Source organism: Struthio camelus, chromosome 1, assembly GCF_040807025.1.
Source record: "Struthio camelus isolate bStrCam1 chromosome 1, bStrCam1.hap1, whole genome shotgun sequence".
NCBI classification, from domain to species: domain Eukaryota; kingdom Metazoa; phylum Chordata; class Aves; order Struthioniformes; family Struthionidae; genus Struthio; species Struthio camelus.
The window spans coordinates 25549605-25575468 of NC_090942.1; the positions used below are offsets into that span (position 1 = coordinate 25549605).

Here is a 25864-nt window from a genome sequence, read left to right on the forward strand (position 1 = left end):
GCTCAGACACTTGCAATTTTTGCCAAAAAATTTTGCCAGAAAAGGAACAGATTAATAAATGCTTTGTGGATGCAGAATAAACTCTGAACAAGAAACGAATGAATGGAAATATCAACTTTCTTTTTTCAGGTTATTGGACGATTTTTCAACTGCTACAAATAGAATGTGGAGCCCCAAGAAAATTTCCTACTTGAACTTTACTGTCTTTAATTCTGATTTTAATTTTTTAATGTACTATTCTACTATACTTTGCAATAAAACAGACTAAAACAAATATGCCAGGAAATCCAAGTGCGGCCTTTCAGAGAATCCTACGGAGAGCAGGATAATTATAGACTGCCTGCCAAAGTGCAGATTTTGTCAGTGGAAGAGAGACCCATGTTAACCTGTATCATTTCTTCCTTTCCTTTGATTCTGCAGAAGCTCTTGAGGACAGCTTAGCACACTGACTCCAGAATAACTCCTAGGCTATGCCAGTATAAGTAAGAACAAAACAAGCCCCAGAGCTTCTGATATACATAAGTGTAGTAGCTTCTTTTCTTGCCTTTAGAGAAGCTTCGTTCCTGTGCTGTGTTATTACACTGTACTTTTCATCTCTGGTCTTTTTGTCTCATGTTTTAAATATATTTTAGCAAACTGATTTGTATAAATTGAGTAACTTTCATCTTTAACTTCAATATTTTGAAGATTTTTCATTTATGGTATCTGTTCCTGTTCCTGCAATCTGTTTTCCATTAATAATATAGACGAATTAATATAGTATGCACAGTACTTTTATTTCTTTTTGCTGTTTTTTTTTTTGCCCTGGCATATTCTTTCATTTTGTTGTTTTTTGTATGAATAGAAGATGGCTCATATGAAGAGGATATGGGGTGTCTATATTGACAAGACAATGCAGAATTAGGCTACATAGCTTTGAAGACAAGTGGCAGTTGAAGGATTTGAAGTGTGGCATCTCCTCAAGGATCTCTTGTTTCCCATATGCTTTGATGCACAGGTGGTACCTTTTGGCAAGATCAATTCTAATCACAGGGTAGAGTGCCATGAGTCTGCTGATGATACTCAGCTATATCACTTACCCCTCAGCTCTGAGTTCTTTCTCTGCCCTGGAGTAATCCTTGACCGAGATCTCCAGGTGGGTACATCAGAGCTGCCATGTCCTCAACCCTGCAAAAAAAGACTGCTCGTTGAATTGTTGATCAGAGACAATTCTCTCACGTGTGTGCCCACTGGCAGAAGGCATCTATTTGGAGGCATAGTCCGATTAAGAGTTTTGGCATCGTTTTTGAGAGTTTCATTTCCCTGCAAAGACTGCTGTCTGGGTGCCAGGCATATGATTTAGTTTTTTTAAGTTGCACAGCTTTTATTGGCTGTGACTTCTTTAAATTTCATTCTGACTTCTGAATAACAAGAATTGCCCTCCTGCCCATGAGGCTTTATTACTGTAATTCCCTGAGTAGGGCTTGTAGCAGAGCTTTTCTGCAGTGTGCCTCAGAAAATAGTAAACTACTAGCTCATCCCTTCAAGTAACTGTGATTCCCTGATTAATGCCAGTCCTGCACTGATTCTCCATAAAGCAGCAATATTGACTTAATTGATACCACTGTATTCTTGTTGCTTTTGAGTTCAAAGTTGCCTTGAAAAATCAGTCTAATATGTAGCTTGATACCAGCCACCTTTTGTTTCGCAGAGGCAATGACTATCAACTGTTTACTATGAAACACACGACATGTGGGCAAGCTTCCACACATTTGTGTTAATATCCAGATCTTTCTCAGTTGTTATTATTGGTCATAGATTCTGTAATCTTAAGATAGGTGAATGTAAGGAAAAAAATAACACTGTTTTGAAAGCCTGGTATACAAATATCTGATATACAAATAATTATGCCAGAACTAGTTAACAAATAGTTCTGTGAGCAGCGTAAATAATGGAGCATGTTTGTAATGGACTCGTTGGCGCTCTCGAGGGTGCTCTCCAGGGTGGATTCTCAAGTGTTTAATAAGAGATGAGCCTATGTCGCTGCCATTTCTCAGTGGAAACTCTAATAATCTCTCTCTGCTACCTAGCTGCCTGTTTTCATGAAACTTTATATATCTGAGCTTTCTGTCCCTCTGTCAAATATGGTTGAAATTAGCTAGCAGTTTCAAATTTCTTTGGAAGAGAGAGGCAGGTGGGCAAACACAAAGAGAGCTGATCACATCGATCTTGTCTTCTTAGGTAACTAAGTGACTCATACATAATTTTCTATCACTCTGCAAGGAGGTTGATGTTTTGAAGAAAGTATTTCTCAGCCTCAGATAATTGTATTCAGAAAACAAAATTAGTGTCCAGACATTCAGCAACAAAGGCATTTCCTGGAACTGCGGGTAGCAATAGTGAACTGAAACACTTGATGACACATTTGTCCCATAGTCTCCATCTCTCCCAGGTTCACTCTGCGGAGGGCATCCTTCAGGAATTGAAGACAATAGATTTTCTGGAAGTTACAGACATTATTTTTGTATGTTACATAGGTAGTTGTACTAGTGGTGGAGCCAGAGGGGTATAACTTTATGAGATGGATTCCAAGGTTTTTAGCCCCATGATCCAGCCTTTCCTCTGTATGAGGAGGACGAAGCCTCCTTAAAATGCAATAGTACCCATCCACGTCAGAAAGAAGTCTGGATGCAGGAAGCTGGAGGGAGGAGAGGGCAGGGAATCCGTGAGTTGCACAGGCAAGGATACAAATGCATTTTCCTCAGGGACAGCAACTGCTACCACTGTCTTTCCATCTCAAGTGCTTGAGACAAAAAGGGTGAGTGAAACCAAACGTAAAGCACACTGAGGTGAAGATATGGCTATGAAGGAATGCACAAGGAAAATTAAAGGATCAGAATAATGGTGGGATGAAAGGAGGGCTGCCAAAGACATGAAAATATCTCACTATGGCTCAGCACTTTAGGCAACTAGTTGTCAGGAATTCCTTTCAATAGTTATAGGGTTACAATAACTGTAAAATTCTTCAATTCTCCAATAAGCACATGAAGGAGAATTAGCAAAATTCATGAAGGGAAGCGGGGAGTTCACAGAATCACAGAACAGCTGAGGTTGGAAGGTACCTTGGCAGATCATGTAGCCCAGCCCCCCTGTTCAAGCAGGGTCACTTAGAACAGGTTGCCCAGGGAAAAGTCTGTTATAAGTTCAAGTCCTTTAAATTTTTGTATGGCAGATGAGAGGAGAGAGAAGAGGCAAGTGTGGCTTCTGGAGCTGAGCTTCATGTGAATACAGAATGCCTGGGAGGTACTTTTGTTCCAGGTGGGAATCTGGATGCAGTGTGTGCCTGTGTCTTTATGAGAAAAGCCCGGATTCTTCTGGTGGGGAGCTCTGTCCTGCTGTTTCCACAGGACGAGGCCTTGATTCTTGACATCTTTATATATGGACATACATAAGCATTGGACATGTTTTGTATCCAATATCAGATTGAATGCTCTGTGTAGCTATAGGCAGAAAGTCAGAAGTTTGCCAGCTCCTGAGGACACATGGCAGCTGGGCGAACCTTTCTTCCTTTCCCAATCACTCCTATGCAACATACTGCCTTTTTTTCTGTAAATGCTCTGAAGGAAAGGTTGTATATCTCTATATTTTTATACATAACTGTAAAGCTGTAAAGCTGGAATATTTTATTGTACCTTTGTTCTCAACATAAGGAGAATAAAAATAATTGAATGACATTCAAATAGTTTTTATATTTTTTTCTTTTGTTTCTGGTTTGATATCTACGTATTGAACAAGATTACTAAGGTTCAGATTCAGCAAAGTACATTCTTAATTTTAAGAAGATGTGTAAATCAGTTCTGGTTCTGCAAAGCTGTTAAGAATGTGCATAAATGTTATAGAAGTGACATTGAGCATGTATTGAAGCACCCTCATGGGGCATTTCATTTGTTGTTTATGAAGTGTATTTCTTACACAGCCTGGATCATACTATACTGGTTCTTAAAATACTTTTGTACATTTTTAAAATGCTAGAAATATTTTAAGATATACCTCTGCCTATGGAAAAATAGATTAGGGAAAGCCATGACATTTTTTTTTGTATTTTGTTTGTTTTTAAAGTGTTCTTGTGCAATGGGAAGTTTCACAAGCACTTGCAAGAAATTTTTGTTCCCTTGGTCATCCGCTACATCGATCTCATGGAATCATCGATTGCCCAGTCCATTCACAGAGGTCTTGAACAAGAGTCATGGCAACCTGTCAAGTAAGTGCTTTCTACAAGATCTAAACAAAGCGTCTGCCTATAGCTTTCTGTCTAATCAAGTGTTCTCCCCTGCTGTCCTCTAAATATTCTATTTTTTATTATATTCCTACATTGTCTATTTCTTCACAGGAGCATCACCAACAGTCTTCCTAATGTAGCTCTTCCAAAAGTTCCAAGTTTGCCTCTTAATCTTCCACAAATACCTAGCTTTACTACACCAACCTGGATGACTTCTTTATATGACTCCACGTGTGTATTCTTCAATAACCTTCTGACTGTATGTCAGCTCTGCATGGCCTTGCTAGTGTTCTGTGCAGCTGTATTTGGATTGCATGGTGTTTATGATCTCTTAGTTGGAAATTATTGTTTCTTGGGAGTGAGCCAAGCATGGACTGGTAGTGAGTTGCGCTTTTTAGTGCCTTAAAATGTAGCAGTCTTAAACCTCAGAGCTTACAAAATCCACTTGGCAAAGGTCTGTTATAGTATGAATGGTTTTTAATACTCTAAACAACTTAATTGCCCTTCTGAATTAATAAGCAGTAGGGAACCTGCAGAATAATTGATTTTAGACCACAGTTTTGTAAAGTGAGGCAGCCTGTCATATTTTTGCATGGGTTTGATTAACTCATTGTATATACAAATTGGTTCGGAAAAGCATTTCAATAGTCGATTGCAAATATTGCCATTAGATTAAATCTCCGTGTTACAGGGAAATAGTAAAGGTTAATGAGTACCCAGAATAGAAGTACATGCACTTTTTTGTCTGTTTGGAACAATATATATTTCTTTTTATTTTATCCTCAACACTTCAGTGTCCTTTTCCAAAAGAAAGCAGAGCAGAAGTGTCATGCTCCGTGTGAATAATCCCATAGTTATATGGCAGATTAGAGGAAGACTCAATAAGAACCATGTTTTAGCTAAAATTGTATTAGAGGGAGATGTATGTGAGTTACTTCAGAAAATATTCATGCATTCAAAATAGAAATCTTAATAATATGATTTCAAGACAAAAAATTTCCTCTCTAGTTTTATGATAGACTTCAATATTCCTAACAAGTGAACCCTGGTCCATTACTGTGAGAGTTGATAGTTTGTGTTCAGACAGACTTCTGGCACTTGACTGTTGATATTGCGGTAGTTTTTCTGCCAATTCCCCTAAGAAGCTGTCAAAATTCCTCCTAAACCTTGGCTTTGTACCTTTTGCTTTTACTATAATAATGCTAAATTTCTCCTGATGTACATATGCTAGTCATTTCAGCTTTGAATACAAACTAATTGGTCTTCTGCTACTCAGATTTCTTTCCGTCTAGTTATTCACATTCAATGGGCGCTCTTTTTTTTAAAGGGTAGGCTTCAGAGTTACGAGTTGCTATAATCTTAGAAGTGATCTTCTAACAATCTGAATTATAGCAGTCCTATGCAGTAAAAATACCTTGTGGGTATTAAAAGTATGTGTATGTTTAATAATATGGAATTTATAATTAATTTATACTAAATATGGATTCTGGTTATAGGGTTGTAGTGGTAGATGAAGCACTGGTGTTGCAAGTGCTGTTTCTAGGTTGTATTGTCAAAAAATAAGTGAGTATAGTGAAATTCAGTCATTGGCTCAGCCCCCTTGCACAGCTTCTGACATCAAGCTACACAGCGTGTATGGAAAGATATGAATTACCTCTGAAAACTAATCAGATTTTCAAAGCATTCAGTGAACGCTGAGGTTCATGTGAGCTGTTCCCAGTGAATGCTTGCCAGCAGTAGCTATCATTCTGCTGCTTCTCAAAGAAGTGGGAGTGAGCACCTTTCATGGTGGGCATGGTGTCTTCAGTGTGGCCTCTGTAAGGCCATTCCCTTTAGGAGGCATCTGCCCCCAGCTGTGCCACACAGCATTCTGGGAAAAGAGGTCTGCCAGGGTACTGGCTGCATTGTAGGCTCTTTTCCACATTTTTCCCCCCAAAAGTAGATCTTTGAAGTTGGATTTTATGAAGTGGGTATAAATTTGCTATCAAAATTATAGATAGGGTAATGCTATCTGCCTAATACTGTGGAATTCAGGTAGTATTTTAAGAATCAGTTGACCTAAATTCTACTGAAAGTCAAAATGCCTTCTAGGAATGGTTAGGTATTTCATTTGGATCAAAAAAATAAAACCAATTGGAGTGAAGATGCTGCAGGCCAGTTATCGTCCCTCCCAAGCTAATGATTTTCCTCTTTGCTGCTGGTTACAGTGCTAGCTTCCAGGGAAGGAGGTAGTTTGCCCTTGCTCCTTATACTGCATGAAAGGAGTAGGGTCTTATTTCCTTCTGACCCCATGCCATCCTGGTCAGGAAAAACAAAGCTTCCTCTTTCCAGTTAAAATTCCAATGGAGAGTAACCAAAAACCTGAGCTCCAGTACCTGTTTAGCAAAACCCAGAGTTTCTTGTCGGTTTTCCCTGTCAGTGTGACGAACCTTAAATGGACTGACAGACTGGGCATAGATTCAACAGAAGGAGAGAGTACTCAGCTAAGTTTCGGAGCCTGGGCTCTCCCTTGTCATCTGTTGCAGGTGCCTTCTGCCCTCCACTGACTCCATCAAATCTTTTTCTCCCAGTTCACGCTGCTGCATCCTCTGGGCCACACGGCTGAAGCTGTGGCAAGATGATGACTGAGTACATCACTGAGTTCTGCTAGATTTCTCTCTTCCTCTTTAAAAGTGATGATTTTGGCCAGTTAATCATTTTCAATCTGAATTACGCAATGAAGAGTTTACAGGCAAAAAGAATGAGAAAAAATAGTCTGTGAGTCAACTCTGAGTTACATTTGCATGTTTATTAAGAATGCCAAGTCCTACCTATGTTTATTTTTTAATGGTACAGGAAGAGTTTCCATCTTCTCTAAACTTCACTAACATATAAGCTTCAGTATGGACTCTCTATATGAGTCTCTATTCAAAGAAACTCTTAAATTCATGTTTAAGCCCATTCCTGTTCAGCAAAGCTGTTAAGTGCCAACCTTTTTTGCTGGAAGAGCTGAAAATAGTTAGCACAGTTAAGCTTTTCTTTGCATGCTTTATGGATAAATTTTAAAATAGATTTTCTCTATCACTTAAAAGTCACTACAATTCTTTTGAACATTACTAGAGAATATTGCATATAATTTTTAATTAAAAGTTGCTGTTTATATTTTTTCCTTGATCTCATGTTTTGGATCAGTAAACATATACTCTTTATAACAGCACTTAGGAGGATCATTACCTCATTTTCAGTTGTTTTTGCTTAACCTTTTTTTGGGCATTGGAAAGGGAGATATTAAAAGAGAAAAGTGTTACTTACATGTAGTAGTCTGTTTTTCTTGATTAGTCTCAGGAGAGGACAACTCAGAGGATGCCTTGGCTAGACAAGCAGAGCACTGTGAATTGCAGCTACATTTGGCTAAATACAGCATACTGACATGATAAAACAGCTTATATATTGTGTAAAAGCTCTTAATCAGCCAGAAAGAGTTTTTTCTTAATTACTCATTACTTCAAATGTGTTACTTTAAACTGCGCTTGTCTTCCATTTCATACTTTAAATTTCATTTCTCTGCCTCTTTTGGACCTGGATTAAGTTGGGTTTGTGGGTAGTTGTAATTATTTATGGTTTCATTTATATATTATTATTTTCAGTACAGACATGAGATAGATTCACTAACCAAAAATATCGTAAATGCAGACCTGAAGCTCTCCACTGTTCTAGTACATTAAGTTCAGCCAAACTCATGGATAGGAAAACATGTGATAAGATACATGCTCTCACAGGCACAGTTCAGTCTTTCTTCCACCCAGAGCTGGCAGCAAGCGAAGGAAATGTGTCAGCTATATTCTTTAGCTATATTGAGCTACAGAGGACTGGTTGGAGTGGTTGCTGTGTTCTGTTTGCGATATGAAGGGATGTGGTCTGAATATGTCTGAGCTCTCTTGCCGGACCTGACTGTGTGCTTGTGCACACCGAATACGTCAGCAGGCCACATTTCAGCTCTGTTTTCAGGGATTGCGTCTGTAGTGCTGTGTATGCTCCTGCCATGGTGCTTGCCAGCAGTAAAGTGGAAGGACTGTGTGGCTGGTGTTTTTAATGATGGGTAGTTAAAGGTACAAACATAGGACTGATGGAGTTGTGAAAATGCTGAGTTTATCTACTTTCTGTGGAAAAAGGAGTTTTGATTTCAAGGTAGGTATAGTTCCTGTTTAGCTTTCTGAAAGATTATTATGGGCCAGATTTCTTTCTTCCAAAAATACTTTCATACAGAGATAAAGAAGAATCAAGGAACATGTTTTGGTTACTGAAGCCTTAATTTGCCTAGTCTTGAACTAAATAGGAGGAAATGTGAGGTAATACTTTTCGTAAGATTTTTAAGGGATCATACACAAGTTCTTGCCACAGGTCTGTTCCATCATTTCCCCCATTTGCTGATATCGTGGCAAGCACTGTTGACTGTAATAATTGAGAAAAAATTCTCAATTGTCCTTCTGAGCCCTGAATATACATGCGCATAAAGGGGGTAGAGCTAGAGCTCACAAGCTGAGGGCTGTCACAGGAAATAGAGCTGATGCCCTGTCTTTTGAAAACACTCCTCATAAAACACTAATGGGTAATAATTCAGTAATAACCTTAAAAAATACAATGACAGTAATTTGTAAAATTGGTATCGTTGCTCTTGGTAAATTCTACAGAAACAGACAGACAGATGATTTTGGATCTTGTGATTAATTCAGAATGTCCTTAGATATTTGTTATTTCTCCTATATTTTCGTATCCCGAGCTCCTCTATGGAATGTGACAACTAGGCAAGAAATGACGTATTCTACATCGACTCTGGAGTCAAGTGTGTGCTGACCTCGCAGCCAGTATGTCTTATTAGTTGACTGCTTGACTAATTGCGGCTGCTTGGGTAGCAGGCAAACCTAGTAAAAAGCTGTGTCTCTCAGCTGTCAGTAAGTAGGTGCTTAAGAGACTGTCTGCATCTCCTTTTTTTTTTTTTTATTCTGCAGGGTCTTGAAGAAACATAATGTCTTGGATACCTTTTTTTGCTGTGTTTAGTATGTCAAAGGCGAAATATCATAGAATAATTTAGGCTGAAGTGGACCTCTGGAGATCATCTATTACAATCTCCTAGGCAAAGCATGACCAACTATGATGTTAAATTGCAGTAAAAAAATTGAGGATGGGCATAATATTTGCCTTTTTCAGTCATTGGGGACTTTCTCCTATTGCCACGACCTGATAAAAAAGAACAGACAACTAGACAATACTTTTTGCACAAAAAATAATACTTAGAGCTTAAGTGTTGACCATCGAAACACTGGAGTTCATGCTTAATTTTAAATATGTAAACAATTAGATTGACTTTAGTAGTAACATAAATTAGCAGTTTGATTTCCTGGTGGAGCGGTATTATTCCATCCATTAGATTGCATAGCTGTACCATATTTGTTGAAATAAAAACTTTTCACCAGCAACGATTTTGTCCTGTCCCCGCACAAAAAATGTTTCTGCAATAACGCACATAGATTTGAGTGCCTTGGTGGTATGCTTCTTCTGGCAGAGAGGCTATATTCCCATGCAGTGGAAACAGTCTTTCATCACAGGGTGTCCTGAGAGTAAGCTCAGTAAAGTGTGAAATCTGAATTTGGCTCTTCTTCATGTTATTTTATACAGTATTAAGTACTGAAGTGACATAACTAGGTCCTAATAGGGAAAACAAATCTACTAACTGGAGAGCTGCTTCAGGGTATTGATGTATGTGCTGAAGATTAGTATTATTTCTAATGCTTTTACTGGATAAGGGCCAGAAAAATCCTAAAGTCCGGATAAAGCAAGTATCTGGTACACATAACTTAGCAAGCTGGTTGAAATCACAATTCTCTGCAGCAGTTAACAAACAAATTAGATATTTGCACCTAGATGTGTGATCTAGGAACAGTTTTTTTCTGTTGTAGTGGTTATTTTCCTTCCTCATCTTACTAGTATAAGACATTAGTAGAAGTCAAACGTCATTGACCAATGCTGAATAAAAAATTGAAGAATGGGACCTCAAAATCATATGAAAAGAGAATGAATGAATTAGTATTTCTCACAGAATGAATAGTGTTTCATGAACCTGTATCTATTATTGCATTTATTATAATTGTGAACCGTTATTTGGTAGTATAATGAAACCAAATTAAGTGGCTACCAGGGAGTGAACGTGCATAAGAATACATTGATGTTATTGAGAGTGCATGAGTCCTCCTGAGTCCTAAAGAATTTCATTTGGAATTCCATTAGGCTAAAAGAAAAAAGTATTAAAGAAGAAAAAATGGTTAAAGTGTACAATCTGATAATGAAAAATGGTAATTCTGTTTCTTAAGAAAGTATGTTTTGTCTGAAATATATAATACATATATATTATATATAACTGTTATATATATATATATATATGTGTATATATATATAACTGTAATATATAAAGAATCTGTATATTGTCCCCATTGGTGTCACTATATATTTTGTCTCCCTCTTTTACCCTGTCCCTCACATACATTGACTTAGTTATTTTAGAAGCAAATAGTATGTGCAATGTAGCATCTACAACTTCACTCATTGCCAGTGTACATAGCAGATATAAAGAAATCCTCAACATCTGGTTATCATATAGCTTAAGAAACAATCTAACAAAAATATAAACTTGTTGGGAAGTTTTAGTGGTTCATCATTCATATTTTCAATTAAACTTAGCAGCATATAGAAATGCTTTCTGTTCAACTCTAACCTTAACAGGTAACGTCCCTCTGCAAGTTTCCTAGCAGTTTCAAGGGCCTTTTTCTGGTTTCTGCTGATTTATTTCAGGGGTATAATACCATGCAAAGTTAAGAATTACTGTTTAAAATAAGTGGGGAAAATAGTCAGGACATGAAAAAGGCCGCTCTTAAATTGCGGAATATGCTCCTATGCGTAGTAAAGACATTAAAACAAGCATCGTTTAAAATAAAAAGTGGAAATCGCCATTGGGCAGATGGACCCAATGGTTTTCGCAGGCAGAGAAACTCATTGCTCTCAGCTTCTCTCCCATTACCCAGCCCTTACTGACTCACCTGTGCCTAGCATTGTGGCCTTTGTGGCACGGAGACAGCGTTGCAGAAGACAGCAATGGCTTGGAGGTAGTAGCAGCATTAAGATAGCAGGGAAAGGAGGCAGCTGTGTGGATCTGGAAAACAGTGAGGCGCTGTAAGACTAAAGCAGTGCTCCTGCTGCATCCATGCTGCCTCTGCAGAGCCCTGACTATGTGCTATGCTTCAGCCTTTGCTTCACTTTATCACGGGCATGGCTAGCAGGTGCGAACTGCTGTTAGTGCTACTATGTTTGAGGATGTAGATTAGTCAGTCAGATATTGGAGGTCCTTTCTGTTTTTTGGTTATTTGGCTTTTTTTTTAATCTGACATTGCTGGGTCCAAAGCACACTCAGCACTCAATTCCTTCCATGAGAGCTGTAGTCAATTAACAGTTTGATAATTGTGTGCTTTTGTCATGAGGTAGAAGAAAGAAAACGGTAGTTGTGACATATGTAAGCTCTTTGAATCTGAACTGAGACTGCCAAGCTGAGTTTTTGTTGCTTGAATTTCTACAAAGCACTAACATGCTGGAGTGCCGTGTGGCAGAGTGTGATGCTGCGCAATAACCCAGGCTTGGAAATATAACATGTCATGAGAATATACTTAATCTACATTTACAGTGGAAGTATAACTGTTGTTATTGCTAGGATTAGCCCCAAGTTGTTGTGTCTTGACACAAACAAGCACCTTAAAATTTATCACTTTGTTCAGAGTGTTGTTTAAAATTGTGTCGATAATAGGAGATGATATAGAGCCATATGAATCCCCTGTTTTGCTTGTGTACAAATTTCTTTAAAATACTATCTGTTCTTGTTTTCCATTGGGATATGATATTATCCCCTCAGCTAGAATTAATGAGCATTTATCAAGGGAGTATTTGTCTGGATCTCTTTCACGATATTATTACTAGCATCCTCATTTCTTTGGTAGGTTTATCTACCTGAATTATGACAGCAAGCAAATATATATGCAAAATGTTCACTATTTTGGAAAAGGTCTGAATTTTCTGTCTGAATTTGAAATTTGAGCTACTTCATTTTCTATGTTCTCTGTCATCCCACCTACCTCCCTAACCTGTTTTACTTCTCCGGTAACAGGTGAGAAAACTTTACTTCTTTCACGCCAATGTAAATTTTCTGTGAGCATTCTCACATTCTTGAAATAAGAATGTGCTATGAGATACACTGAAGTGAAGGAAGAAGATGGGATGATAAGGAAATCTTATTCCCTTGAATAACTCTTTGGGGGCTGGGATAGACATCCATACATTTATCTTCTGTTTCTTGGGGATTTTGTTTTGTTTTGTTTCTTACAGCAATGGCTCAGCTACATCAGAAGATCTTTTTTGGAAACTGGATGCTCTGCAGATGTTTGTTTTTGATCTTCACTGGCCTGAACCAGAATTTGCCCACCATTTAGAGCAAAGACTTAAACTCATGGCCACTGACATGATAGAAGCCTGTGTCAAAAGGTATAGTTGAAATGATCAGCTGAAAGTTGGGAGAGATTGGACAGTAGGAACAACCATACTGGCTCTCAGAGGTGCATCTACACCAGAATTCTGTTTCCTGCAATGGTCAGTAGTAGATGCATAAGGGAAAGACCGTGAGAGTCAGGGCAAATATAAAGAGATGATAATATGTGAGTTTCCGAGCTTCTGGCAATCAGCAATTTAGCAACATCCAGGAAATACCAAGGAGAATTTCCACGTATGTTGTGAACAGTCCCTTGGAAGTCAATAAATCAAAGCTTTTTTCTATTCCGTGTTTCCACAGCAAATATTAACAAATCTCAGAATTCTGCAAAAAAAAAAAAAAAAAATCCTTTTTTTGGGTACATTTCACTTCTCTATTATCATATTACATTTTATATTCAATTAATAATGTTAATTCATTTGTCATTATTTTAGAGTACTAGCTCTAAGAAAGATGATACAAACTAAATAATATATAGCATTTCTGCATTTATATAATAAACAAAAGAGGGGAATCTGTAAGTCATCCAACAAAAACTAAATTTGATATCACTAAGCTTCTGGAAATTATAGAATGTACAGAAAACATGGTATTGCAATTTTCCTAAGCTGAATCTTATAATTATGGGTATATTCTTGCAAATTAAGCGTAGGTGATCCAGAAGGATCTCTGCCATCAGTTTCAGTACATATCATTGAGTTTAGGGGTAACATATATATGCACATCTGCGTGCTCACACGCACACATATGTATGTATATACATGTATGTGTGTATGTATATATACATATATGTAAGTGTATGTATGTATATATGACTAGAAACTTTACAAGGATTTCCTATTAGGTGCTTCAGAAGCCATGATCTTACATACAGAGAAAACTTAGTTTGGACAGATAAAAAAACTAATTTAAAAAAAAAAAAAGAATGGCAGGGTCGGGGAAACACCTACAGGCTGGAGGCTGACCTGCTGGAAAGCAGCTGTGCGGAGAAGGGCCTGAGGGTCCTGGTGGACAAGCTGACCATGAGCCAGCAATGTGCCCTTGTGGCTAAGAAAGCCAATGGCATCCGGGGCTGCGTTAGGAAGAATGTTATCAGCAGGTGGAGGGAGGTGATCCTCCCCCTCTGCTGAGCCCTGATGAGGCTGGAGTACTGTGTTTAGTTCTGGGCTCCCTAGTACAAGAGACATGGAGCTCCTGGAACAAGTCCAGTGAAGGGCCACAAAGATGATGAAGGAACTGGAGCACCTCTCCTGTGAGGAAAGGTTGAGAGAGCTGGGCCTGTTCAGCCTGAAGAAGAGAAGACTGAGAGGAGATCTGATCAATGTGTGTAACTGTGTGAAGGGAGGGTGTCAAGAAGATGGGGCCAGATTCTTCTTAGTGGTGCCCAGTGACAGGACAAGAGGCAACAGGCTCAAACTGAAGCACAGGAGGTTCCATGTGAACATGAGGAAAAAGTTCTTTCCTGTGAGGGTGAGAGCGCACTGGAACAGGTTGCCCAGAGAAGTTGTGGAGTCTCCTTCCCTAGAGATTTTCAAAAGCCATCTGGACACAGTTGTGTGCAATGTGCTGTAGGTGACCCTGCTTGAGCAGGGGGGTTTGGACTAGACAATCTCCAGAGGTCCCTTCCAACCTCAGCCATTCTGTGATTCTGTGAAAAGAGCTATTTAAGAGAGTCAATTAGAAAATATGGATTGATAAAGGAAGCTAAAGAAACAAATAACCATTAATGTCCACTAAGGCTAAATCTGGTAACATAATGTGTTCTTATGTATGTATGTTCTTTTAAACACAAAACGACCAAAAATAACCTTAGGCTTAGTATATGGTAGGGCTACAGTGATGAAATCATGGAAAAAAAGGTAGAAGCCACACACACTTCTCTCTAATTTTGAAATTAAGATCTCTCCTACATAATATAGGGAACGGAATAATAGTTTAAGATCCATACCTAAGGAAGGTATGAGACAATAGCTATTAAAATTAAAGATCTCCAAATCAATCACATAAGCATATATCCAGCTATTGTAAAGAAGTTGGCATAGGAGCTCTGTCAACTACAGTATCTAACAAATCTTTAAAAAAATGGCAAAATCTGAATTTTTTAAATTGAGTAATATATTGATTATATTGACTTCAAGCCTGGGGAAAAAAAAAAAAAAGAAATCTTTGATTTGGGTCTCTGTCAACAGGATTAAAATGTAAAGATATACATAATTATTACTAATTAGAATAAGTTATTGAAAAGTGCATCTTTTAAAATGAATCTTTTGTCTTTTTCAAGATTATTACAGGCTAATTTGACAAAGGCAACTGCATTAATATAATATACTTGGATTTCTCCAAGGCAATGAACCTAATGCCACGTGTTATCATTATCTAACACTTTGTACCATACAGATTTAATTATGTGGATTTTAATGGCACACACAAAACAGGTTAAAAATAGCTCACTTCCAGGATCACAACCAGCAGCTGAAAATAAGAGTTATTGACATAAAGGCATTACAAAAATGATTCCTCCTAGATCAGTTTTTGGTTTGTGATCTCAGTCCTGATATCTTTGCTGCTCACTTTTGTAGAGATATAAAGGATTCTGGTGGCAATAAAAGAAAGTTTAAGTAACATTACAGAATGAAAATGTTAGTATATAAAATGTATTAATACTTTACTATTCATACCTAACACACTAATGTTAACCCAATGAAGTATGTCTTAAGGCCGTCAAAAACAAAGTATGCAATGTAACAAAGAAGGTAAACTGTAACCATAGGATGGATTGTATTAGGCAGTAGCAACTTAGAAAAGAACTGTGGAGAACTATTCTGTTAGCTCTTATTGTGATCCTAATATGATCTAGAAAACATTTTAAAATTGAAATAGGATGTTTCTGTTCCCATCTTATTAAAATATTGTATAAATTTCTGGTACCCACATATTAAAATAAGGATGGAAATATAATGTTATTTTTATACTTATGTATTCTGAACTATTACCAAATTTAATCTCCATTTATTTCAGTAACATGACTCCTTATGTACACTGATGTGAGAAGAAAATAGGTTTTGTGTATTATGTATCTCAAGATACATCTTGTATTTCAATACAAATAGTAATCATTGTTTAGTAATATTTAACTCTATTTTTCTTTAATTAAATTGCCTTTTCTTTTAAAGCTAGAGGAGGTATTTGGGGGGTTATTTTTTTCACAAGCAAGTATGTGTTACAGTAAATGAGATACTGCACTTTAGTATAGAAAAGATGAACAATGTGGGACATTTTCATTGTTTAACATTGCTCATAGCTGTCATACAAGGAAGTATATTATTATCTAGTAGGCAAAAAGATAAAACCTTTATTATTCAATTGAATTGGCTAATGCAGTACAGAACCTTGAGATTACCATCAATACAATTGTCTATTGAATGGGTGAATATTCTGCACTTACAGAATTGTATTTCTAAAATCTTCTCATGTGCATGTGTATTGTTCAGTCAACATGTTGAGTAAGATTTATGAACCTATGCACCAGGTCTTCAGAATTATCAGAGAATTATTCATGTCATTAATTTGTTTTTTAATGAACAGAACAAGAATTGCATTTGAACTGAAGTTGCAAAAGACAAACAAATCAACAGACCTGCGTATTCCTTCTTCACTGTGCACAATGTTTAATGTCTTAGTTGATGCCAAAAAACAGACAGCTAAACTCTGCATTCTGGATGGGGGGCAAGAGGTAAGTGGAATTTTGTATGTTTACATTCTATGTTCAGTTAGTTTCAAATATCTCATACTGCACACAACCTTTAGTAGATTAATTTCAAACTTAGTGAAATGTGTCATGTAGCTCCGTTCAGGGAGCATGCGTAGACTGCTTCCTAGAAGCATTGATCAAGGCACAATCCCTCATCTTCCACCAGAGAAGACGCAGAGGGCTTCTGTGATTTAATTGATTTTACCTGTGCATCTGTAGAACATTCAGAGGATTTCTTGACTCAGTCTCTCCAGGAATTTCTCTTGGGTCGCAGCAGAAAATCAGCCCACTTCAGGACTGTTTCATAATAAAGCCAAAGATTGTTCTTTGCAGCTAGGTTTTAACCGGGTAAGATTTGTTTTTAATTTGCTCATATGCCTGGCATTTATGCCTATATACGTGCTGAAAATATTATACACTGAGGAAAGAAAGGATCAGGTAATTTAATGAGATTTTTTATTTGATCTCCCAGGACAGAGACCATTTTGGCAGTAGTATATTAATAGGACTGTAGATACTCCACAGTGGAGTGGAGTATCACTGATGTGTTTCTTTGAAGGATATGAAGATTGCACTGATTACTGTCCTTCCCATGTTGTTCCTTGGCAGGAATAATCTGTGAAGTGAAAAAATATTAACTATGTGGACTGGGGAGATTACCAGCATAAAATTAAAAGTGTTCTTGCAGTGGTAATACATTAGCAGTGCAATTTTGTTTGATTTAGTTTTGGAGAAAAGCTAAAGAGTTGTCAAATTTGTCAACAAAAAAGTATGTCTGCTTTAAGCAGTTTCACTTTTACATTTTTTGGTCATATTGTTTCTGTTGATTTTCCATTTCTGTACTGTGCTCTTCATTTTATGGGCTCATCTTTTTAAATTAGTGTATTCAATGTAATTATTTTCTTTTTTTTTTTTTCAATTTAATGAGATATTCATCATTTTCCTGTTCTGCCCTGTCATCTCTATTTTTCCTTTTGGTTTTCCGTGATATGAACCAGTTTGCTAGTCAATGGGTAAGTGTCTTTTTATTATTTTTTTTTACCTACATTTTCTTCTCTGGTTATTAACTGCCATTGTTTATTTTAGAGTGATATGTTGCTTTTATCGCTATTTTGGTAACCTAGCTCTAGGATTTCCTTTACAGACTGCCCTTGCTAGACGCTGGTTGTCAACTTCTGAATTCTTCTTTCCTCATTCATCCTCCTCGGGTGGGTCCGGAAGAATTCACTCTTCTGCTCTTCAGATACAATGTCTTGTCTTACTGAGTCACAAACTTTTGTACTTTTTCAGCTCTCACTAAAGCACAGTAACAACAAACAACTTGCTGCAGGCTCATCAGAAGTAAGCCACAATGACCTTAGGCTGGTGCTGCAAGTTCATCTTTTACTTAGCGCCTGAGCAATGACCTGCAAACGCACGCATGCATACTCTTCTTAAGGGAAAAACAATACCAATACATTCATAGAGACCTTCAGACAAATAGTATAGTTCTGTTCTCCACAGACCCTCCGTTCCTCTCTTCTGCTCTGGAGGATGCCTTCTGCATTGTTAGCCAGTCCTCCTTGGAGCTAAAGTTTGGCATTCCCACTTACCTTTTGGACTGCAGACTGTCACCACATCCTCTTTAGGAATCTGCTCATTCTCTGGATTTTCAAGCCCGTTCATTCACTCTTCACATGACTAAAACAGAAATAGTCCTTACTCCCTGCTAGGTCTGACCATGACAGGCAAAGCTTCCTGTGCTTCTTTTCAGTGCAAAAGCTGCCAAATTTAACACACCTGTGATGAAATACATACTTCTTTCAAAATCCCCAAATTAAACTTCATCCCAATCCATCTAGTAAACCAAAGGGTTCTCAAATTCTTCACATATCAGAAATTATCAGATAATGTGGAAACTTCCTTCTTTGTCATGAACTTTGAATTATTTTCTTCTGATTTCTCCTGTTCTAAAGGCTTTTTTGGAAGAGTAAGACACAATAGGCTTTTCAGTTGCTTGTACTTGGTATCACAAATTTTTGAAACTTTTGACAACTTCTTGTACTTCTGTAATCATCCCTGTGTGTCAAAGAAGGCAGAAGAGCATCTCGTAACATAATTAGTTGCATCTAGTCTCCTTATAGGGGCTCTGGCATTTCCAATTACTGCTGTCTGGCCACTTGGTCTCAATACCTTTTCCATATTACTTTTCTTTCCCTTTTCCTCCTTTGTCTTCCTTTCAGTTTTCAGCATGATCTTTTATGCCAGTCAAGAAAAGTGTCCCTTAAGGCCCGAGTAAAAGAAATTTAAAAGAGCTGTTCATTTACCCAAAAACTCTACACTGAGTATACATCTGACAATTTCTAGAGCTTATTCTCCAAGTTACCAAATGTATTATTTAATTAGATGGTTAGATGCAAGCGTCTCCTTGAAGACAGCATGATCTTTTCAAGCCCTGTACAGAACTCTAAGGAGTTATATGCTTTCTTCAAGTAGAATCAAATGTGAAAGTTTTCACTCTGTGTTGTCAGACAGGAGGGAATTCTTACTTAACACGTAATTAGGGCATTCTGCTCATGGTAAGTAAAAATAGCACCTTGAGTTCAGAGATTAGATTTGATCCAGAGTCCCATGGTTTTCCTATTGTATTTCATACAGTGGCCCCCATGCTTCCTGATGTCTTTCAGTTGAGTCCACTCTCATAAAGAATCATGAAGTCTGTCATGCAACCCATCTGTATTGGGTTGCAGTTGCCCTGGGAGGGTTTGAGAAGCATATCTAGGTGAGAATAGCCTTATCTATTCTCCAAATTTCAGACTAACTGTTGGTGCCTGCAGCTTGCTTCATATACCACTGAATGGCAATTCACCGAGTATAGGAGGAGGAATACAACAAGACAGCTGAGTAACCTACGGTTTGCTGCTATTTCTCAAATGATTGTCTACCTAAATTCTTAGATTCAGTTTATGTAATCCTTTGGTGTTATATGCTGAACAGTATCCCTTCCTTTCTTTTCTTCCTGACCCAGAAGTCAAGAAGTACTACCCCTCTACAGTCCCTGTGTTCTGAATCAAATGAGTGGCAGAAGGAAGGGAAACCTTTTCTGTCATGCAACATTCAATCATTCAGAGACTTGGGAAGCTTGTATAGGTTTTATTATTTGAGATAAACAATTTAAAACCTATTAACTTAAAACTTCGTATTCTAGATGCTGCAGTACTCTGGCAAAATTGGTGCTCTTAAGAACGCTAAGCAAGAATCAAATAGAAAACATTGCTGGGGCCATTTAGGTTGAAAAGTAATTAGATCTGAGAAGAAGAGAAGAGCTTATTTGTTCTTCTATGTAAGCAGAATAGTATGAACGGAGTAAATGCTATTTATCTGAACTTTTGAGTGCTTCATAGCAGAATATATAGAGAGGAAAAAGCTGTTTTAATTATTTCAGAATTACAGCTTCTCAGTACGCTATCATGCTCGTAAAAGGGAGAGATACTTTTCAATTATTTCTCAATTTGAGGGAAAATGACCAATGTGCTATTTCAGCAGAATGCATAAATGTGTGAAGCTAGTGCTGTGTATATTTACACACTAAGAGAAAAGTAGGCCTTAATTTGATGAACTTTGGTTCTAGAGCTATTTAGGTTCATAACATTTGAAGAAGAGTTTCATTTAACTGCATAAGGAGAAGAGGATTATAGGTGATTTGATAGCAAAAGGGCAGAGACAATTTAGTATGCACATAATATTGTTATATGTTAATAGCAGTTTCAGTTCAGATGGTTGTGTGCTGTTTATATTCATAGCCATCCAGCCTTAAAACAAACAGAAGAAGATAGCTTTAAAAGTTTTTTTTTTAATCATTACAAAAAATAACAAATCAAGTATTAGGACACAGTGAGATAGGATAGAAAAGAAAGTGGAATATATTGGAGAATCAAACAATTTGGAGGTCTTAACAGATCACGACAGGATTTAGGAACAAAATCCCATTGTTCCCCAAAAACACAGGTACCTGCATGCATTAAAATACTTTATCTCCTTCCAAATAGTGATATTGGGACAATTTCTAGGAGCAGGGAGCCACATTGGGAAGAGCCACCAGATGGTCATCAAAAGAAAGTCCTCTTTGGTAAACATCCCATGACACACTTTGCCGCTAAACATCGTTTTCTCCAATATAACTTCTGCAGCTGTTATTTTACTGGGAGGTACTCAAGAGCAATGGGAGAGGCAGACCCACTTTCTGGATTATCATCTTCAGGGGGCTTTGGGATCATGCTGAAAGACTCTACAATGTGCATTCAAATCTTTTAGCTGTGGGAGCTGAATTGTCTAGATTCAGACCTCACGTGGACTGAGACTACATCAGCCAGAAGAGGAATGTAAAGGCACAGCTCTCCCTAGATGTTTGTGGACTTGTCTGCCTTTCACAGAACAAAGTTGGCAGAAACAGAAAAGGTAGACTTCTACAGATGCTGATTTCAGGATCGTGTCAGCTCGTACAATTTTATGAACTCTACCGTATTTGCCATCTCCCTAAAGACCCATCTCCCGGAGTAAAATAATCTTCCATGAGGATCTGAAGTTTTGTTCTGCAGTACAGATTGTCATCTTACTGGAAGTTGGGGAGGGGTAGCTTAAAAAAATTTCTGGTCTCATGGTTTGCAAAATAAATCTTGAAAAATGTAACCTAAAATGAAATTCAAGTTAAAAACAAAAGAATCAAATATTTTTTCTAAACCAATGTCATGATTTTGAAAGCTGTTTTGTGATTTTTGAGTGATTGAATTTGTTTCATCTTCCTTTTTCTTAGTCACATATTAGTTACTTACTGATTATATTACATTCTTAGTAAATTATATTTGCCTTGTGGTGATAGTAAAAAAAAAAAAGAAAGAAGAAAGCAAGTATATAGGAATTGGTCCTAGAATATTCATAGATTCATTACTATAGTGTGCTGTGGAGTTAAAGTTGCAGATGCTTTATGGGAGGGACAACTGTGATTTTTCACAAATCATAGGAATATGTTTAGTTTTCCACAGGCATCTATGGAAATACAAGTATTTATTATTTTCAGAGAGTAAGGAACCATTGCTTTCTGAAGACTGTATAAGCAACAAATGTCACAGGTAGTTGTGGGTGATTTAACTGCTTAGCAGATCAGGAGAACATTATATTAGTCAAGAAATGAGTACAGTTAGAAACAAATATGTCTGGAACAAGTAATTATTTTGGATGTATTTCTAATAGATCCATTCACTTTTCAGAGATGTGTGCTGGTATTTGTCTGAGATGTGCGTTCATATTTTCCCAAGTGTTTTTAATCACTGAAAGAAGAAGTTAAGAACAAAAATTAACATGCATTTAAAATAGTAATTGGTAACTGAAACAGATACATATGTGTAGGTAAATCTCATAGTTTTATTTTCTCTTAAATTAAATGCAAATTCAGTAGGTATACCATTTAGAAAATTGTTCCTAAATATATTAAGTAGATCAGATTTAATTTTTTGATCTGTATGGCAACTTTGAGACAGAAGAAAAATAGCCTTCAAAAACTTACAGCTCATAACTATTCAGCTGGCAGCTAGTAAGTTTGGCTAATGTTTATACTGACCTCAGTACTTTTACTCTAAGCATTATGTTGTTAGTTGTTCCAAATAACCTTGAACTATGAAGACAGGGTTAGTCTTTACAAGTCACATTTTCTGTGAAGTGGCTATTGGGGACAATCTTTGCTGTCAGATAAATGTTTCTAAAGGAAGAATTCATATTTAAATTGATATGCCTCCTTGAAAGAATGGAATCCCTAGTTCCTGTTAATTTCAGGAGAACTCTGTAGTATTATTTTTAAAATCTTTCAGATTTATTTTAAATAGCATTTACTTAAAGGCACCTTCTTCAGGAAAAAGCAAAAGAAAAAGGCTATGGAGAATGAAGTCTATTTTATTATGCCTTTTATGGCCTATTAATTTGTTACCATCTATTCTGCTTTGTTGATGAAATTTTCATTTTGCCCTTGCTTGAGCATATTGTAAGATTTGTATAAACTGCAGCTCACTGTGCTAACAAAAAGGCTCTTTTAGGATGAACAATTGGAGCTCATTTTATTTCTAGAGGACATTTAAAATGACTTATGAATGAGAGTTGTCAGACATGAAATGCTGTATTAATTAAATCTTATTCTAGTCTTTTTGCTTCTCCTGCTAAACCAAACCTTTAGAGGAAAAATACACGGCCACCTTAATTATATAGGAGAAGACAAAAAGTATCCTTCACATTCCTTCGCCTGAATAAGAATAAGAACTCAATTCATCTAAATAATAACCCCATTAGCTGCTTAACTTAACAGTGTACATGGGAAAATTTTCAACACAGAATGTAAGAAAGTGTTGATTGGGTGGATCATTTTCAGGAGTTTGTTCTTCTGATGTTCAAAATGATAATTTTAAGTAAATCTGATCTGGCAGGGTTATCAGCTTTGTACCATTTATGACTTGTGACAAAGGAGTGTTTTCATATGCATGCTAATACTTTCTTTATGTTTTGAAATACAGCAGCAATACCATTCAAAAATAGATGACCTGGTTGAAGAAACTGTTAAAGAAATTATTTCACTTCTTGTTTCAAAGGTAAAACAATTTAGATTTTTTATAATAATTTTTTATAATAAAACAGAGAATATTTGTGTTGAATTTCTGAAATGTCTTTGAATATCACAGAATTTTTCTATACTTTCTGCAATGAGACTGGGGGAGGGAAACATGATTTGTAAATAATACTCATCCAAATAACACTGAATTTATGAAATTAAATGTTATAAATTAGGAGAACACTTTCTGTGCAACTTGCTAATCAGATTAGTTTCTTGTTTGTATTATATTATAGATGAGAACTACGAGCACCTAGTAGAACTGATAGGACTTGATTATGTCAATATTATCCTTAGTAATAGCACCTTACTCTGATTCTGTTTATTATTTCACATAAAATTTTCCTTCTATCATTAAGTAACATTTAAATTATTGCGTGTTTAGACATAGATAACATGCAAAATATCTGTATAACTTTTCAATGACATTTTGCTCCACAAGCTGTTTAATTTAAAAATATTTTGTTAATTCTTGAAACCGACTTTGTACTTTTTAACACTTAAAGAGAAAATATGTTTTCACATGATATAAATATTTGGAGAATATGTGAAGAAAAATTAAACAATATCTAGTGGAACTGTCACACTTCTACTTCAGTAAAAATCTTAAGTGCTTAATATAAAAGAAAAAGCTTTCATTCACTAATAGTTTGAAGGATACAGCAAATGACACTGGGAAAACAGAAAGATTGTACAAGATGTTATGTTATTTATACATTGCAAACTATCTAGAAATGTCTGCTTTTCAGAACAGCAGAAATTAGATATATATTTGCAATTTGTGAATTAGAGACAAAAATAAGGCTGTTATCATATTTTCAGTATGCCTTTTTTTTCATTTGTTCACAGCTTGATAGCAGGCGGGGTTTCTACTCTGATTGACGTCCAGCATGCTTGCTGGATGGAAGTTTTTGTAGAGTTTTTGTAGACGTTTAGGCAAAATATGTCCAATTATTGACAAATATGTAAAAACAAAATTTTTTTTCTCAATCGTGATGGTTTTATGTAAATGTTATGTGTATATAAAACAAACCTACCAAACAGTTCCAGAGTTTCGAGTTCTACATGCAGTTTGACATCACTCAGGACTAATATATCAACTGATTTTTTTAAGTATTATTGAAGAAGAGGGGGAAGAGAGCAGAATGTAATGAGAGAGTAATTCTATTAAAAATTCGTCCTTGTAATTAAGCTGTTTTTAGTAGCTGAGATTATAGAAGATGGAAGAAAAGAGTCATATTCCTTGTGGATGTACGTAGAAAAAAATTCTAGAGACAATTACAAATCAGTACCAAGAGATTGGCATTAGTAGTTATCAGATATGCAATCGGAGGATGTTGAAGTCTCGGAACAGAGAGCATGTATTCTTTGTCGTTGGCTGATCATTAGAAGCTTAACCAGCCTATTCTCACTTGAGATGTGAAATGCCAATGATAGCCTGACTGCTTCCGTTTCAAGGAGGAAAGCCTCTGAGGACAAAGAGCAAGGCTGAGGTTTCACTCTTGGTTTCGATCAGGAAAAATGTCTATCAATGTGCATAATACTATGTATGTTCATTCTTTATCTAATGTATTTTAATTATTTCTTAGCCTCTGAATTAAAATGTATTTCCTTCATATTCCAATGAAATATGTTTCAGCATTTGTTTTTAGCTGTAACAGTCATATATGAAAATGAAAAGAATACTCTTAATTCAATGAGACTCTTCTTAGTAAAGATTAGACAGTGAATTGTATAGGCAAAACTTTCCGAGCTAAAACATTAAACAAATCACAGGAATAGCACAAGACAGTGAAACAAAGCGCAGAGTGTCTCAGGGTAGCCGCTTCAGAAAATGTGAAGTATACCCAGAAATGCATTTAGAGCTTCACAAGTCTGTACAGTGAGACCTCAGAAAAGAAGTGACCAGCTCCGTAACTAAGCCTTTCAGTTAAATGGCCATCTGTGAGACTGCAGTGTTTTGCTTTCTGTTTTTTTATACCCAATTTGTTAAAATCATTTGTTGACAGTGTGGACCCCACGTTGTCTGTGAAATCAGCCCTTTCCGTAGCAGATCCTTGCACGATAAGATTGAACACCCATTTGCAGAAAGAGTCCTTGTCGGTTAGATAAAATGCGCATGGAGACTGCCATGTATGAACAGCAGCTTCCCACAGGCATGCAATGGCAAAGTGGAGGGCTGGTATCTGGCCTAACAAGGCAGCTCCAATTATACTGTGCATGGGGTACAGAAACAACTGCCATTCTCTCTGGTTAGCTTTTGATGTAGTTTTATTTCTAGACCAGCACCTACATACTACAGGCTTAATTAATCACTATAAATATGACAGGTTAGATTGATAAATGAAAAATGTAGGTTTGCACTTGTTCTCACTCCTTGAACTGTTAAGAGCAGGGCTTATTGTAAAGTGATGATCTCGGTTCCTCTGGAGGTGACACTGTTGTGACACTGTTACAGTGCCCATTAGCAGCATGCCAGATGGAATTTGGTTCTGTCCTCACACTCATAAAATGATACTCGTGGTTGTGGGGATGACTGTATTGGGAGCAAGTGATGACTTTTAAAACAACCTTTATATAAACTGGAAGGCAATTCATATCTGAAAAATAAATGTGCACACCTGAAACAGCTGACAAATATTTTGTGTTATGCACCGTGAA

General features: G+C 36.8%; 1 protein-coding gene across 15 annotated transcripts in view; it reads left to right on the top strand.

The window, feature by feature from the left end:
• The window catches only part of CADPS2 (calcium dependent secretion activator 2), a 333791-nt gene that overhangs the window by 273164 nt on the left and 34763 nt on the right, over positions 1-25864 (top strand). For 6 of the 15 annotated variants that reach the window (XM_068932095.1, XM_068932087.1, XM_068932076.1 and 3 more), the window contains 6 exons: positions 4099-4240; positions 4370-4489; positions 12662-12817; positions 16407-16554; positions 17571-17585; positions 23109-23183. In XM_068932095.1, the coding sequence (XP_068788196.1) occupies positions 4099-4240; positions 4370-4489; positions 12662-12817; positions 16407-16554; positions 17571-17585; positions 23109-23183 (656 nt within the window). Of the gene's footprint in view, positions 1-4098; positions 4241-4369; positions 4490-12661; positions 12818-16406; positions 16555-17500; positions 17586-17716; positions 17781-23108; positions 23184-25864 lie in introns of those variants that run through there. The other 9 variants (XM_068932101.1, XM_068932118.1, XM_068932083.1 and 6 more) reach the window with 6 other exon arrangements.